Source organism: Bombus terrestris, chromosome 4, assembly GCF_910591885.1.
Source record: "Bombus terrestris chromosome 4, iyBomTerr1.2, whole genome shotgun sequence".
In the NCBI taxonomy this organism is placed as follows: domain Eukaryota; kingdom Metazoa; phylum Arthropoda; class Insecta; order Hymenoptera; family Apidae; genus Bombus; species Bombus terrestris.
Genome location: NC_063272.1, coordinates 16,088,364 through 16,106,407, shown reverse-complemented (window position 1 = coordinate 16,106,407; position 18,044 = coordinate 16,088,364). Strand labels below are relative to the sequence as shown.

At 34.4% G+C, this 18,044-nt stretch overlaps 1 protein-coding gene across 1 annotated transcript in view; it reads right to left on the bottom strand.

The window, feature by feature from the left end:
- LOC100645439 overlaps positions 1–18,044 on the bottom strand; it is a 707,019-nt gene that overhangs the window by 411,951 nt on the left and 277,024 nt on the right. The window contains exon 4 of the mRNA XM_048405181.1: positions 8,727–8,786. Within this exon, the coding sequence (XP_048261138.1) occupies positions 8,727–8,786 (60 nt within the window). The remainder of the gene's footprint in view (positions 1–8,726; positions 8,787–18,044) is intronic.

The window sequence follows — 18,044 nt, the reverse complement described above, 5'->3', positions numbered from 1 at the left end:
ATAGTATTTATGAGACAAATAATTTTGAAGTAGTATTTAGTGTCAATGTACTCAAAGTGTATCAGTAAATTACGCGCTTTCAGTAAAGCGCTTTCTTAGTTGTCTGATTTACGAAGGTTATTATTACTTGGACATTCGTAAAATAGTGACTGTTGTAAGTTGGTCTAAACTATCAGCCTTTTAAGTTCATGCGCAATAAATTATATAAAATTTGAAACTTTTAATACTCAGTATCTTATTATACGAAAAGAGATTTTGAGAGTATGAGCAATTAATCGGTCAAATTAATAATAAGATTATATTCAAATGTCATTTCAGAAAATCCACTACGCTCTTCGAAATTAATCCAGCTTTTAATGCATCGTAAAGGAGAGGATAACCATTAAACTTGCGTCACGACGAGCATCAGCGTGTATATCATCAGATTTATACTATAAATCTATGGTTTATAAAGTCGTCGACCATCTCGTTTCTCGTATTTCACGCTTCGTCATTAGGCAAAAGTAATAACGTTAATTGTACATCTCTGGATAAAATCGACAATACTGAAAAGAAAATCATGCGCTTCAGGTTCTTTGCCCCAGAACATTTCTTTGTTTCCTTCCTTTCTTCTTCTTTTTTTTTTTTGTGAAACGTTTAAAAAGCTCGTCTTAGAACCCCAGCTTTTATCTCGTGTCTGCAATTTTTTGCGCATCTTCATTCTGTGCTTTCAGCTTAGTTCTATACATAGATATATATCAAGGCGATGTCGATCGAATGATTTTATTTGATCAATTTATAGATCTCAAGGGAGGGTGGAGCTGGTGAAACGTGCTCCTTGGAGATTTTCAGACGACGTCCGAGCAGAGTTGAAACTGACGATCATTTCCTTTTAGTGTTTTGATGAAGTTAATTTTCTATGAGCCACTTCGATTTCCGTTCACTTCGAACGGGAAAGATTCCATTTCCACGTTTATCGCGTAATGGAACAAATTCTGCTGTCAAGTGACAAAAATGCGTTTTTCTTTGCCCTATACGTAAGCTCACGGTAATGTTCAAACACTTCGAGAGACCTCTCATAAATATATCGCGTGTGTTATACGAAATATTTTAAAATTTCTTTAGCACTGCTACAAGAATCAACTCGAAAATATATATGAAAATTACCTCAACAATTTCTTAAAATATTGTTATTTATTAATTATTGATCTCCTTCTGTTATTCGTTAATCTCTCTAATTCAATCACACCGATGTCTGCAACATAAACAAATATGACGTATCCTACATGATCGAGATGCAATTAAGTTCGAAATTTCGCAGAAATTAAAATTCAGCTAAAGAGGAAATGATCGTTCTTTTTTGAAACTGTAACTGCACGATATCCTATTCGTAACGAAACGAGTTTCGATCGATGCAACGTAATTATTCGCATCTCGTTAATCCACGTCACGTCGCGCCGACGGATATTTCATAAATCACCGACGGTCGTGTGTGCTTTGCAACGAAAGAAAAAAAATATAGAGGGAGAAAGGAGAAAAAAAGAAAAAAGTAATCGGCGAAATGATGCGCTCGTCAGCGAGCAAAGTTACTTGTCAAATGGTAGCCACATTGTTTTACGATCTCAGCGGCGCCGGGACGAAATTAATCGGCTATACTGTAGCCACGGTTCGGACATCGACGATTAATTTCTCGTTTTATAGCTTCTCGATGTAGATTAATTAACTTTGAACAGTACCGGCGGCATTCGACTTTCTGTCAGTTTAGTTAGAGTGTAGATTTTTCATGAGAATAGATTCTCGAATTATGGGGAAAAATGGTTAACGTATTTGGTGACATTATCAATTGACTTAAATTATTAGTACTGTATCGATCTGTCGATTAATTTTATTTCATAACAATTGAATATGCCATAGTACGTTTCTCCTAGTAATTATTCAAGATTTTTTATCGATACGAAGATTAATATCATTTACACTTTTTAATCCAAAATTCATATTATAATTTAAATGACAGTTTACGTTACTTCACTAATTAATTTTTTATTTGTCTTGGTAATAAATAATATTATTAAAGGCACTCGCATTACATGAAAAATAATTTTTCAATTAACTTCGCGATCACACAAAACTTAACATGTGCCACTCTACTTCCTTCCGATATCTGAACCCTTGTATAAAGATACGTTCCGTTAAAAAAGTAATCCGGTTACGAAAGAAACTACGAAAAACGATCCAACGACGTCATAAAACGCGGCAGGACCCTCGAAGCGAGAAGACAATTTTCTCTCCCCGATAATGGACAGATTTTCCGCTATATCTGCACGATACGAAACGAATTTCCGCAATAATCGACGACACAATGACGCTTAAGCTTCCGGCCCGTTCGCTATTTATTAGACGGAAGCGCAACGCAGAGGCAGAACGACATTTATATTCATAACGAAACCAGTTCCGTCCCCGTTTCGTGCCGCCGGCGATATTTACCCTCGGCAAATATAACATAGAAATCATTCACCGAATCGCCTGTTCGCCCCACACTCCTACTTCCCAATCCTTATTCTTATTCTCGCGACCCGTGCCATTCTCGATTCCATATCGCCCGTGCATTCCTCCAGTTGTTGATTTTTCCCTTCCGGATACGAAAGAAACGTATACATAGGAAACTAAGTTTTCGGGTTCAATAATCCCAAACGTATCCATATATGATCAACTCATTGTTCGATCTGGAATAATTGTACACGTTACTATTACTGCCATTAATTCATAAAGTATTAAATTTGTCTGAACAATTTATCAATTCGTTACTAATGCTTTCGTTCACAAATTCGATTGACAACGTCAATAAATTTTGTTCTTAGAAAAATGCTCCTATAATGCAGATAAAGTAAATGTCTGACTAGTCGTGGTATTTTCTACTGATCGCGAGAGTATTTTTATTTTATGAATACAAATACGATTATTCGTATCATGCGTTTGTTGTATTGAATTGAAGAGAAGACGTATTTGTAATTTCAGATGTAAAATAAGTAAATTTATCGTCGATTGTTATACGAGTCTTTAAAACTTTCAACTCTGAAAAATTGCGGAAACGAAAGACTTTTGCTATTTACTTTTGATTAACTATCATATTCTTTTGTTGGATGTTTTCGAGTGAACGCGTACCCTTTGAATTCAGAAATATTTCAGGCAAGTCATAAAGTTGCATAGTTATAAACAATAGTTTGCGCACGCAATTCTGTTACGCTGCGCGAACGATTCATCACAGGAAACCTGGATTTTTATTCGAAAAATTGTTCCCATTTTTAGAGGAAACTTCAGATATTTTGTCCAATTTAATAACGTGCTCTGTACGAAATTGCAAATAAATTTTTTCGACAATATAAAATTCGCAAAACGGAAATCGGAGCACAGTACATTTGTTTCGAAACATTGACGCATTGATCGTTGACGTGATTATTATTTTAAACGTAGATTACCGAAAAAAAGTATTATTGTCGAATGTGAAACGAAGAAACATTTGCTCATTTTCAAACGATATCTAATATCGAACATTTTCTTATATGAAAAAAAACGAGCTGAAAATGATCAATAATTTGTTCCACGCTTCTCGACAAAAATCTGCTAAAATTCCTTTTTTTTTTTTTATAATATAATGATTTCAGAATTTATTTCTGCTAGCTTGTTATCATTTCTCTTTTTTTTAAAGTTCGACACAAGTCAAATACACGATTGAAATTTGTTCGAATGCGATTACAATACTTCGCGCAAGCTCGCTAATTCCAAGTTCAAAACACGATTGAAATTTACTCTATGTTCTATAATCCATTGTAGAATCTAGATAGTTCAGAATTCAATTAGTTACAACCTTAAGATATAATCAAATAATGGCTCCTCTAGAAACACTTGAGATGCATTTAATACGTAACCTATTATAGAGGATTTAATGCTATAGACAAAGAGCGATACAATCTAAAGCTGTTCGATAGAATTCACCGAACTATGTATAATTTCGAAGCAGGGGAATATGTCGATAATGAAAATTATGATTATGACGTTGTTGCAAATTATTACAACACACATTTGAGCATATGCATTTATCTTTTGTATTCTCTAAACATACTATTTTATTTTTCTCAATGATTATATTCTCGCAAATATGTCAATCTATCAAATAATTGTATTTGTCCGGTCGCTACACGTATGCAGTTTAATTGCCTTTAATAACCAATAATTAAACACGCAACTAAATTAATAACTGACCCGTTGTATAGTTTGAACATATATACTTCATGTTGAACTTCCTATTTCGTTAGTAAATCGAGCGTAAAATAGTTTGTATAATTACGCGTTAGTATCTGATTAATAATAATCTGAATACTAACATCTTTCGTAAATAACAATTTTTGACGTCTTACAAATACGTAATACGTGACAGAAAGGTTTGTTAATTTGTCTGAAAATTATACATAATAAACGTGTAAAAATGTTCAATTCTCAAGCTTCGAAATTATTTATCCAACTTTTTGCTGCGATCATAATTGTCATTTTTGTCGTCCCGTACGTAATCTCTAGATTCTTACAGAACAATAGATCATCGATAAACAATCAAATTATATAATATAAGGTATAAGAAATAAGAGAACGGGAAATAAAAATCAATGGTGTGAACGATTCGAGTGACTAGATAGCCGCTGTTCGATCCTAATTTCAATCGGTGATACGTTTAGTAAATCTCGAGAAGAAATTACTCGCATCGTTCTCGTATTAATCCCGTTGCATGACAATGACTGTACAAGCGGCACGCTACTGCTTGCTCTTCCATTTCGGTAAACGCATGGCGGGAAAATCTGCTATGCAACCTCGAACGTGAACGTGATCACGCCGTGTGAACACGTAAATTCAAAACGATCCGCTGCTCATTCTGGTTAACATCAATCGACATCATGCGTCCCGCCTATTTGCGCTTCGTGCTTTTTCAATTGTGCTACGTGCTCCGGAGGACTGGTTAAAGGCAAACGTAAAGAATTTAGGAACTTCTGTCCCGCTATATATATTGTTAGAATGAGAGAAAAGAGTACATTCTGTCGATTTTATTCTTTGGACAAACGTCAAAGTATTTTAACGAATAAAAAGTAACTCTAGAAATTAACTGTTTCGTTTGCCATATTTTCCGTTTCGCGTAGCTGCATCCTTTCGTCATACGTCTCTCTCCAAGACCAATCAGTTTCAAGCAAAGAAGAATTTGAACAGACTCGAGTTCCAATTTTTAATTTTGGAGATATTTCTTTGATTTTGAGAAAAAAGGGGCATTGAATGAAGTCGACTGTTGTTTGAACGAGGTATGCTACGGAGCTTGAAAGCCCAACGTTTCTTATCCGATTAAAGCACATTATTTAAATTGTATCGACGAGTAGTCACCTCCATATTACGAACTATATAATCACATAATCTCTTCTCTTAGAATATAATCTTAAATATAAGCAATATAAACTTAAACATAATATTGCTTAAATATAAGCAATAAAACTTCATAGACACCCAAACAATCGACTTATAGAAAACCAGGAGTGGAAAATCTCTCAATAAGACGCTCCTTAAGGAATCTTTAAATTGCTGGCTGAATAAAGAGTTTGGAATCCATCCTCTTTCCGTCAGAAGTCGAATCACGCGTTATCTCCGGTATCATTAAACAACCAATGCAGCGATGGAAATTGCCATCAGTAAGCGTTCTCCGGCGTCGCGATAAAAGTCCAACGGATCGGATAAATTCATGAATGTTAGATGCCTGTTGGCTCGAGAGGAACGCGCATTGATCCCTGAAACGTATCACAATTTCCGCAGCCAGACAGGGGTCGACTCGACTCCAGTCGATTCTGATGAATATTTAATTCACGAACCTCGATAAACGGTGTGCCAGCGGAGTCTTGGAGAAAAGCGTGAATTTTTTCCCTCCAAATGCAAGGATATTCATTGAGCGCGATCTTTAGCTTCTAGCGATGATTCGGATGAATAATTGCGTGAAAAAATCAATCTTTTTAGTACGATGATTTGCCGATAACCAGAGTAGCTATACATCTATTATTTTCAAGTTTATTCGATATTGAATTTCGAGTTTTTGTCAAATAAATTTTGGGATGTCGACTTGCATCGGTAAAGGTGCAAGAAAGCAGCTGGAGAAGGTGTTTTACATGATCGAACATTTGGTATACTAAGCCGATTAAACGTGAAATATATCCCTATGATAAAGTGTTAGCTTGGAGTAGGTAAAGTGGTACGAAGAGCGTTCTACAATTTAGCAAGCCTCTACGATTTATGATTCAGATTTATTGGTCTTTGTCAAGAAATCTGTGGTTCATTGATGCTCCTTAATTGATTGTGTTCAAGGATTTAATAGTTCATTTACCATACACATTTTTTCTTTTTCTGCAAAGATTATGTAATTACAGTTCATAAGTTTATGTTTTGATCGAAAAGATTATGTAATTATGGCTCGTAATATTGAGACGTGTAGTGGGTATTCGTCGATATAATTTAATTTTAAGTTTACGTAGAATCTATAACTTTAAATTAAGATCTGAACGTTCTTTTACAATTAATGTCGTAGATTTAGCTGCTCGAGTATAGACAAGGAAGGCCCTGAAAAATTTCACTGTACCTTCAGTAAAATATCAAATACATCCATTTTATTAAAACTACAAGTGGCCATCTTAATTTTTCAATTTTCTTCACTTTTGGTTAAAAAAGAGTTAATATTAATAAATAGCAGGATCTTTGTATTAACATTTCCCACTGCTTTTTAAATTATAATATTTAAAAAGTCCCCCATTCGTACACATTCCATAGTTCATAGAGAAATTCCTTTAAACGATTAATTCCATCGGAGGGGACACTCCATTGCCTTCGAACGAGTAATTGGAGGTACGACTGTCAAAACGATATACGACTCACAGAAAATCGAACATAGCGACTATGAAATGAAAATATTTATTTGAGAATCGACAAATCGCGACGCTCACGGCGATCGAACGATCGAGTATTTTCAACGTTTACCAATTACAAAGGAAAATAGCGAAATTTAGAATCACGGTGTAACGAACTTTCCAGCTGGAGAGCGCTGACTTCGCGAAATAACAACCAGTGTTCCGATTAAATTAGTTTTCGGCTCGCGTATGTGTCCCCGCAAACTGTAACAATATTTATCTCTGCACACACGTGAATTGCAGCATAAAAGGAAAGAGTGTCAACCAGACAGTTGGAAAACTGCGGCCGATAAAATACGCAGGAATAACGAAATTAAATGGATTATGTTTTGATCACTAAACGATTAATCGTATTATTATAAGAATGTAACGAACGATATCTTCGTAATGAAATTTTCATATTGTCAAATTTTTATTTTTAGTTGTCTACAAATTTCATTTCATATTTAATTTTGGAATTTTAATATTCAATTAGATATCAATGCTCTAGTATCTAATTCCTGCTTATTAAAATACATGGAAAAAGTGGTAAAATAAGAGTAACAAGAATATCAAAATTTCTCTAAAAGCTCGAGCTTCTCTACACATGCTGTACCAAGGAGCCGTGATACTCTGCATGATTTCGCAATTACGAAAAATTTATGGAAGGTATAAAGCGACTTTGTGCGTTAAGAACGCCGCAGAAAAGGTTTCAGGACTGAATGACTTGGTTGCCCCGGCAGTTACTTTTAATTAGAGCGCTAGAAACGCTCTATCTTCGAGCGTTTAAAGAGGGAGAAAGCAGAACAGCGACTTAGCAGCAATTTTTACCCATTAAGACTCGAGCTAAAGCCCCGCGAGACTCGTTCTATGAAGAATAAGACGAAGATTTTCTTATACAGATCTTGTCTGCCTTTCGTTCCATTCTTAGAAAACTTTTGCTTTCTCCTCTCTCATAATTACTCGAATATTCGATTCGCAATTATTCCCACCATTATCATGGAAGATTTACTCTGCAGAGGAAGCAGAATAATTTCTTATCTTCCGATCTATTGTTTATTAATGAAATGCTGAAATGATACTTTTTCGGAAAAATTCCAATAATTTTCATCAATTTAATTTTCATATGAAATTAATACGTTTTGAAACAAACGTATTTTGCGAGGAAAGTTATCCTATTTCATCATCCTACGTTTCATATGCACGAAGTTATTGAACTTTTGACAAGCATAACTTCAACGATATTTTCCTAATTTTTTAATCGCAAAAATTACGCTCTATCTAGCCAGTTGTCATTCTACTAAAGTTTCAGATAATGTGTTATAATACTGTACGTATTTATAAATATGGCAATGATTTTTGTGATGATCATTGATTGCCTCCTTCGTATATTGCATATTTCGTTTATTAATTTATCGCAATAAATATGAAAATGTATGTAACGAGATACGAGACACGGCCAAGTACTATTATTTTATTGCTAATTATTTACTAATTAATTATTAATTACCGTTTAACTGCAAGTAATTACATTAACGTGGACCTTGCAGAAAATTTGAAATATTCCAACAAAACATCTGATCGGAAAGTAATATTCATGTTTCAACCATATTAAAACAGAATATAAATTGATATTTTTCATTTTCAGTAATTTCTGATAATTTAAAACGTTTAATATCGAACAAAATGTAATTACGGACTGTTTAATTTATTAGAATTGAAAGACAGTCCGCGTCAAAGAATTAATTACCATCGATATATGAAATTTTATCGTTCTTTGACACTCACCCTTCGACTGTTGCCATCCTTTGGGGTCAGATCCGAGGCCACCGTGCCGAAAATGGTTGGCTGTAACAGGAAACACATAGTTTCTAATCGATCGGAATTAATTTATGTAAAAACATTTCTACGTACACTATCGTCCATAGATATTCGAACGCTCTGATTAATTATGTTAAGAATATATAAATTTGATCAAATGTTCAGATTCTTTCCTGTCAGTTTAGAAGATCATCCCTAATCTGAAATGAATGTGAATACGATTACTTAAACATTTTCACTTTACTCAAATGTGTAAATTCTGATAGAATAAGTAGACTATACACTTTATACATATTTTTATAAACATGTTATACGATATTTTATAATTTTTCCATATCGCCACGAACTCTGCAAACAACTCGGTGGAATAATTATAACGAATAAAACCGCTGCAATTCGTTGTATCTGTAACTTCATAATTAGGATACATTTTATCAAAAATAAGCAAGCGTCCGAATATTTTTGAGCAATAGTGTATATAATTCTAAAGTAAGACACTTCCACGATAATACACGCGACACGGCACAGACCATTTCTCCTGGTGTTTTGGAAATAGAAAATTTCGCGAAAGAAACGCGTTATCGGACGAAATTCGTAGAAGAGAAGAGAGTCGATTTAGGGAGGCCGGAAAAACTTCGGCGATCGGCCATTAGAAAAGCGGCAATTACATCTCGCAGCTTTTAGGTGGCCAGGAATATCGTGCTTTTTGACATCGATCGAAGAGCTGTCAATTCGAAATAGAGGCATGATTTCCCTCCGTGAAATCGTCCGGATGTTACGGGCAAAACTGGGAATCCCGAAACGCGGCCTGTAAAAGCTGTCGCCTCGTAAATCTGCGGGATGCCATCTAGTTCGGTGGTTGCAGTCCAGCCATTAACTGCCCCTGACCGAGAAAATGCATTCGCCTAGCTTCATCGAACAAGGAACGAGTAAGGGGCAGAGGAGCCATGTAAAATATAAAAAAGGATGCAGCACGGAGTGGGAGAAGAGCATAAGAATTATAGTCTGGGTATATAGTTTATGTAGAAAAAGGAAGCGAAAACTGGGTGATTTAACGATGCAATTTCGCTTAATTCGAGCCTCCTTCGGAGCAAGCGTATACCGAAGTAACAACTGCGATGTTTTATTATTTGCGCAATGGTTGGTGGTTGTACTTAGATGGTGTAACGCTTCTGAGAACTGGACACGGTTGGTTTTTGTGCATCTTTATATTTTTACGAATATAACTGATAGATAGAATTTAAATAGAAGGAATTAAGTAGTATAATGAATACTCTGTTTCGAATATTTTATGTATGATATATTTTTGTATATGATACGCATTATGTGGATTTTTAAACCTTCAATTTTTCCACGAATAGACAAAAATCAGCGGTCTAGTGATAACTATAGAGTTTGTACGATGCACTTTATCGTTGAAAATAAAATTGTAGCAATTGTTAACGTTAGATCGTATCTTTTTCGTTTTAATTTATTGGACATTTTTAACAAAACTGTTGCGATACCTTTGGAATTTCTATGATATTCTATTTGAAAATAAAGTCGTAACACGTGTAAACGATAGACTCCATGTTTGAAAAATTTTGTAGAAATTTTGTATAATTTTATGAACTGATGAAATGATGTTACGTGTACTTGATTGTTTCTACTTTACAATAAAGTTGCCGTAGATATAAATGTTGTACTGTATTTTTATTAAAAATTGTCGGAAATTATTTTACGAATTTTGGATGAAACGATGTTGCACGATGTTATGAGAAAGTTTTAATGAACGAGGAAAATGCAATTTTCTGATCACATATCAGATATCTACGTGCATTAAAAATAAATATCACGTAAAATGTACGCATGAGCAAAATTAATAATGTCCATTTTTTAACATTCCTTTAAATACACCTGGAATATTTATATTATACATTTACGCACGTGCATGAACGATGTTCCCTTCAATTTACACTTATCATTTTGCCTCGTTTATTTTTGAGCAAACAAATTACAGCGCAGTCGTGGATTAAATTTTGAAAATCAGACAATTAAATTGTATTATCAATCGAATCTCTGGAGCGAAAATCCATGTAGCTCGAAATTCTCATAAACAAAAAAATCTCATGGTATCGTCAATTCGGCATTCCAGACTTCAATTCAAATCAATCTTCCAAGCGAATCAATGGAATCGTGGCCAAAAAATGAATACGGTATATCACACGAGTGCTGCTTCAAAAATCAATGATTCCGTGAATTCAAGAGGGAATAATTCCGTGAATTCAAGAGAGAATATTTCCGATCGCCACCACCGAAAGTATCTTGATCAAGCTAAAAGAAATCCAGATTCATTAAGCGTTCTTTTACTATCAGAATAACAATTTCCGATAATAATTATCCTTGTACGAGACAATAAACAGTAATTAAACAGTACGTAATATGATCGCGAATTTTACATCGGATTTAAGTATTCGTGCTGTGGATAACAAAGGAACAGCAATAGAAAAGATTGCAAGAAATTGGATTTTCCATGAATTTCGCATAAATTTCCTTCATTGTCCTGATGCCTAGGATATGATAATGATACTTAGAATAACAAATACATAGTATTATAAATATCGTTCGCTGTTTTCGACACGCTATGTACTAGCTAGTAATTATAAATTGAAAATAAAGGTATAAGTTGATCACGAAATACGAGCTTCGTGTATAGAGTACGATTGTTCCGTCAGAAAATTGATCACGCATAATTTACCACGCTACTGTGTGCAAATGGCCACAAATCACCTAGCAGCACTCAATCAGCCTCGACTAATTTTCACATGAATTGATTTGATCGACGATTATACAATCACGATTTCCCTCGTGACCTTTAAATGACCCATTTAAATGATCTTAAGTTCTAATGACGTAACCTCGATGAACCTGTGATCTTCAAATGGCTGCTAACGACACGACCTCAATGACTTCTACGAACCTACAAATGATCATAGTGGTCAACTATGCTTTGTTTATAAAGTAACCCAATTCAAGTATTATGGAAAATACTGTAAGTTAATTTGGAGGATGTGTAAAGCGTTAAATAAACGCACGTTCCATTTAATTCGATTCATCTGTTTCACATTCGCAATAACGTTCCTATTTAACGCGCGAAGAAAATAAAATATATGATCGGCTGACTTATAAATGATCACCGATGACAGAATCATAATATTGACCTGTAAGCTTCAAATAAATTTCAACGCAAATGATACGATTTCAATGATATTCAAATAATCGCTAATAACACGATCTCTCGAAGAATTTTCTTTTTCATTTCACAAACTAGATAATGTGGAATACGAATATGGAGAGCATTGAATATGACAACATAGTTAAAACAGAAAATATAGTTAACGCAATTAATTATTCGTCGATGATGTGCTATTCTAATCCATTGGACATTCGCGATATTTACGCGAGATTTATCATTGAATGACAGAATAGTGCAGCAGATTGAAACACGCAGTCCGATGTTGACAACAAACGACAATCGTAGTAACGCTATTGTTTGTAATTCCAAATGGGATCGAGTCAGTTGTGAATCGATCTGACGAATACCGAGTTCGTTAATTATGATGAATCGATGGATCAAGTAGTCAATTTAATAAAGCCTATTTCATTAACGAATTAAGGGAAATAATCTGTTCCTGTCTTCTGTAATCTCTTATCGACTTACGTAGCAATGCCACGTATCTTGCAACATTACGCCCTATATCATCAGAGACAGAATTTATGCAGCAATTCGATATTTAAAAGACGAAACAATAATAACTGTACCGATAACGATACCGATATCGTTGAACAATTTCTATGAATTATAAAATTAATATCGGATCTTTTCGACTATGTTCGTATAAAAATTTTTATGGTTTTGTGGAAACAGTGAATCGGCGTACGATAGAAAAAATAACTATTATCGTGTTCGAAATTGGTGGAACATCAGTGGAGAAAGGAGAGCGCGGGAATAGCACAATATCAAGCAAACAATTGCAGTTTGTAGCACCGAATCAATATTGCGTTTCACATGGATAAATGGGACCACGGTGTATGTTCTGCATGCTACACGATGAATCGAGTTTTCCGTTATTGCGTGCATGTTATAGCAACTATGAAAATTAATTAAATCTCCCTACGCTTAGCATTATTTATCCGATGTTTGTACAAATTTCAAAACATGTAACTCTTTGCATCAATGAACAGCGCGTTGCCACGGACCCAAACGACACAGTGAATTATGAAACCGTTTCTCTATGACGCATACGCTCGCTGCAACTGTAAATCAACGAGATTAAACGAGAACAAAAATCGCTAAGCCAATAAGATGACCATAATATCTTTTTTAAAATGTAACTTTCATTTCGCATGGATTAAACATCCAAAGAGATATTTTCTTTTTCCAGTTGGTAGATTTCAATCGTTCTTTGTGAAAGCTTCCCATATAATTGAAAGATACGATACAATTTAATCCTCTGTAATTGAATCTTTTTCGTAAGAACGATAGAAAATTATATAAATAAATAAATTACTAAATAAATTATGTTATAAATAAATTACTCGATAACGACACAATGATATAATAGTAGAATAAAATGGGACAGTAACTAAAATTATATAGGTTCTAAATCACATGATATTATAGTGAAATCAATGTGAACAATTCTCGCGGTATAAAAATTCGTTTAGAGTAATCGTTGTTAATATAAATACAAATTGTTATCGATTTCGAGTTAAACAGAACATTCCTATTGTCATTTGAATACGAACACTTTTGTATCCAATATACAGCTAAATATTCAAATTTCTAAAACGTTCAAAAAAGTCAAAAGACTGTTGGAAATCTCCCTTGAATCGAAAAATGCATGGCGCATTGTACAATTCGTCGGCGATATCAGGTGAAGATCCTAATGGCACTTTATAATTTATGACGTAACACGGTTAGGTACGACACGTCGAACGAGAAAAACAAGCCGAATCGATTCGAACAGTGGAACATCCGCAACACGGAATCCGCACTGAATCGCTTCCTCCTTATCTATATTCGCTTCGACGGATCGGTCAACAATCGCGACCGTGATTCAAAAAAGCGAGCAGGAAAAGGCTCGGCCAACTTTCTCGCAGAAATTTCTTTCAGGACTTTCTTCCCGTGCATATCGTTACTCGTTGAATCGAATTACTGTCGATACGCGCGAGCAATTGATGCACGTCGTGACAATTGGCTTCACATTAGTCTGGTTTTAGATCGTTTTAAAAAGATGCAGATTTCCACGTTTTCTGCAACGTATTAACATCCGTATGACTTTGCTCTTTCTTTTAAAATCTACCGTTTGAGTTGTTAATTATAATTTTAGATAGATAATAGTTAATTAGGATTAAGTTGTTTGAATAAATGAAATTATTTAATAATAAAACAACGAGATGGATTTTGAGGATGTTATTAGCGAAACGAAGTTTGATAAGATCTTTTCATTTTTCAACTGATCTAGCCGACGAATACGTTAGAAATGATAAAAAGAGAAGAAAGTTTCATATAAAATGGTACAATCGAATCACTCAGCCGCATATTTGATTTCCAGGTTCCGAAGTAAGTGCAGTGCTGTTCTTTGCACTCCTCTTACCAGAGTGCACCCACTCCCACTTTATGTCAAATCCTTTGGAGAACACCCTGCCCACAAAGAACTCCATCACTAGGATTTTACGCGAAAAAATGCAATTTAGCATATTACACAGAGTTTTAATACTCGAATGGTACATATGTATTTATCGAATTGGTCCTGAGAAAGACGATCTGATATGCATATTCACTAAGAAGATGAATATTTAAGAGGAATATAATACATTCTGCTAGTCATAAAAAAGTATTCTCTGAATTATCCACTCACAAACAGATTCGATATTTTCCACATGAAATCCCATATAAAATATTATATATAACCCGGTATTGATTTCTAATTGTTACGTTATATCCAATCTCATATTGTTTATGAAAATAACTTAAAAAATGCAATCGAAACAGGGATTTGTTTCAGCCATAAAAAATGATGAATATTTTACTTTGAACGTCTTCGATAGTAAAAGCTAATACATGTAATTATCGTTAACGCAATAAATGCAAACGACAAAACACTTGAATTATTAGCTTCGTGAAAGATGCTGGGTGCGGTTTATGAAACTAATAATGAAAAAATTGGATTTTCACGTATCGGTCGAAATATTGAGACGATATCGCAAACTCTACGTGCAAATGCAGTTGTATAAAGAATGTAAGAGATGGTTTCGTTATCGGTATCGTGCCAATTCCATTTCTCTTTGTTCTTCGTCGAAAACCATCTACAATGGAAACCTGTTCGACAGCGAAATCCAGGAAACAAATGAAAACAAATATTCGAAAATTCCTGGTGAAATTTTATTCTGCAAAGAGAGGTGCATGTCACAAATAGTAGAGCCATTTTTCAGATATAAAAGTTAACCAAATGAATGCTTTCCACGAAAATAACGATTAAGAGAATAAGAGACGTGTCTCTTCTTCTTCTTAAATAAATTTCGTTCATCTTAGAAGCAGCTGAATGAATAAGTGCAATGGTCATTAGAAGATATTCTATCAATATAATACAATTTAGTAGAATTAAATATTTTACGAAATATACCATACCTTCTGCAACATTATAATGTGCAATCAAATTAAACTTATATCAAATACAACTAACAAATCATACTCTAGTAAAATGTTACGTCCAGTGGAATGAAACAAACTCTTCCATTTAATATCGGCGCACATTAACGAAATAATGGTTCTACTAAAAAGAAGACAGTAACACATGGTTTGAAACTTAAGAAATAACGTAGCACCATGCGATTCTCTACGACCTCGAGTCTAAGTGGTTCTTTGAAACGGCTACCCCACTGGTTGGTTGTAAATCTTTCAGCTCGTTAAGTTATTCCGTGTTCCCAATGCAGAAGGCTCTCAAGCGGGTGATTAAGAGACTCCTTTGAGAATCCAGTAACCGATGTCCGTCTTATTTACAGAGTACTCCGGAGCCAGGTGTTCTGGGAAAAACTTGTGACGGTGACACGGAAACGTTTAAATCGACTGTAGACCATCATTTACCAATGAAAAATTGTCCAATGAAATTTTCAACCAGAATTCATGAGAACTAAAGTTTTCCGCACAATTATAGGCGGAATTCTTGCGAATATCTCGGAAATTATGGCCGACCGATAGTCACGCGTGAAGCAGAAAGTTATTCAAAACGTTCAGCTTCACAACATATTCAAAAATCATCCAAATTGAAGATGACGTGGCTTTTTTACAGTTTCGTCGAATAAAATATTTGACAAATGATCGTTTAAACGATACACTGTCTTATTTGACTGAATATTATTTTTAAATAATTACGTGCTAATTTATTTAAATAACCAAATGATTTTTGTCGAACTATTTCGTTATTTAACTATCAAATGACATAATCTTGTAGTTGGATGTGATTGGACGTTTAGATAGATTTTTCGTGAAACAATGTGTCATATCGATATTGTCGGCTCTAGATCCTTCTGAATTTATTTAATTTCGTATCGGACGAAAAACCGGTTCGTTATCGTTTCATTTCCATTAGAATTTTTTAACGAAATACATTTAATTATAGAACAAATACGCTTGCGGAACAGGAGAAACCATAAATATTGCCTTGGTTATCCGTGGTATAGATATAGATAAAGGTAGAAAAGGAATGTTGTTTTCTGTTATAACGAGCTGAATATAATCTAGCAATTATCTCAATTAAGACCTTAATTATGGAATACGTCAATTAGTATTATATGCAAAATAATTACATTACAATGTATAGACGTAAGATATAAGTATTGCGAATATTATGTAATTTTTGAAGAATATTAAATAAAAATGTAATATAGAAATAGTAGTCAAAGTTTGTTTATCCTTTAAATATTCTTAAATTTTCGTATGAATATCTCGGTTTGTTTAAAAAATATTGTTCACGGTAAAAATCGATAGATATCTACCTATGTAAATTGATAATGTAAATATATACAAATATTTAAAAACCCTATCATTTTTTCATCGTATCAAAGATAGAATTTGTTAGTTCTGGTTTAGGTTTGGGCATCTTATATATCAGTATATATATTTTCTCGCAATATACAAGGAGGTGAACAGATCTTGTTACTTTTATGTGAAATAAGAGGAAAACTGATAAACGAGTGATCTTCTCACTGGCATGTCTGAACAAGAATTTCGCGAAGCCGTTGACTCATGTCAGAAAGTTTAAAGAGAGGATATAAGAGTTAACGAGGCAAAAAGGGATACAAAGAAGGACTACAGACACGAGAGAAATGAAAATCCAATATCTGTGGGTCCGCAGCTATCTTGATGACAAGACTGCGAAGAATAGAATTTGCAGAAAGCCGAGCGAAATAAGAGGCGAAGTAAAGAAGGGTCATTTTCGAAACGTACCACTGGAGGAAAGACTTGAATTTTTAACAATGTTTACCTTGCCTGATTGATGCGATAAAATCATTCCTGATGACGATCCTAATTTCTTCAAACAGTGTATCACTGTTTTCAATAATTTTACTGAAGGCTGTAGTTATTCTATAACTAACATTCGTAACGAATGTTCGGAAAAGGAATGCTTTAAAAATGGCATTACGCGACACAATAAACTCGTAATTTCTTATCGAAGCCATTTGAATTCTCGTTCGAAGTTTGTCACCATAAATTAAAGAAATCACCCAGCTACTAGTTCTTGTTATTTTCGCTAGAAGTACGACTCGATCGTTTCACGATTGTTCTCCAATAGTTCGCAACGGGTCGTAATGAGGACCGTTTGAAGGATACCTACGAAATCACTCGATAACAGCGTTGGAATCATCGTTATTCTCGAACCTCCTGTTCTCCCAAGTGTCCCGGTGGTTCAGAAATTCTGGTGGTGAACGCTTCACGACAATGGACCAACGTCTACGGATTTTTCCCCGATCCCTTTTTCTTATATTTTCTTTTGTCTTGTTCATTTATTTTAGTGTCGTTTTCTTCCTCCTCTTCTCCATCCTTCCTTTCGAAAAATTTCGTGCTTTCTTCGCAACTCTGCTGAATCGACGACCTGGATGTTTTTTCAAGGAATTTTAGTACTCGTCGATCGTTCCTAAAGCTTTTGCCTCTCATTCATCCGCAATGCCTATAGGCTTTCCTTCGCAAACATCGAAAATGGATTTTCCACACTTGCACTTACCGATCGTTTCTAGATCGAT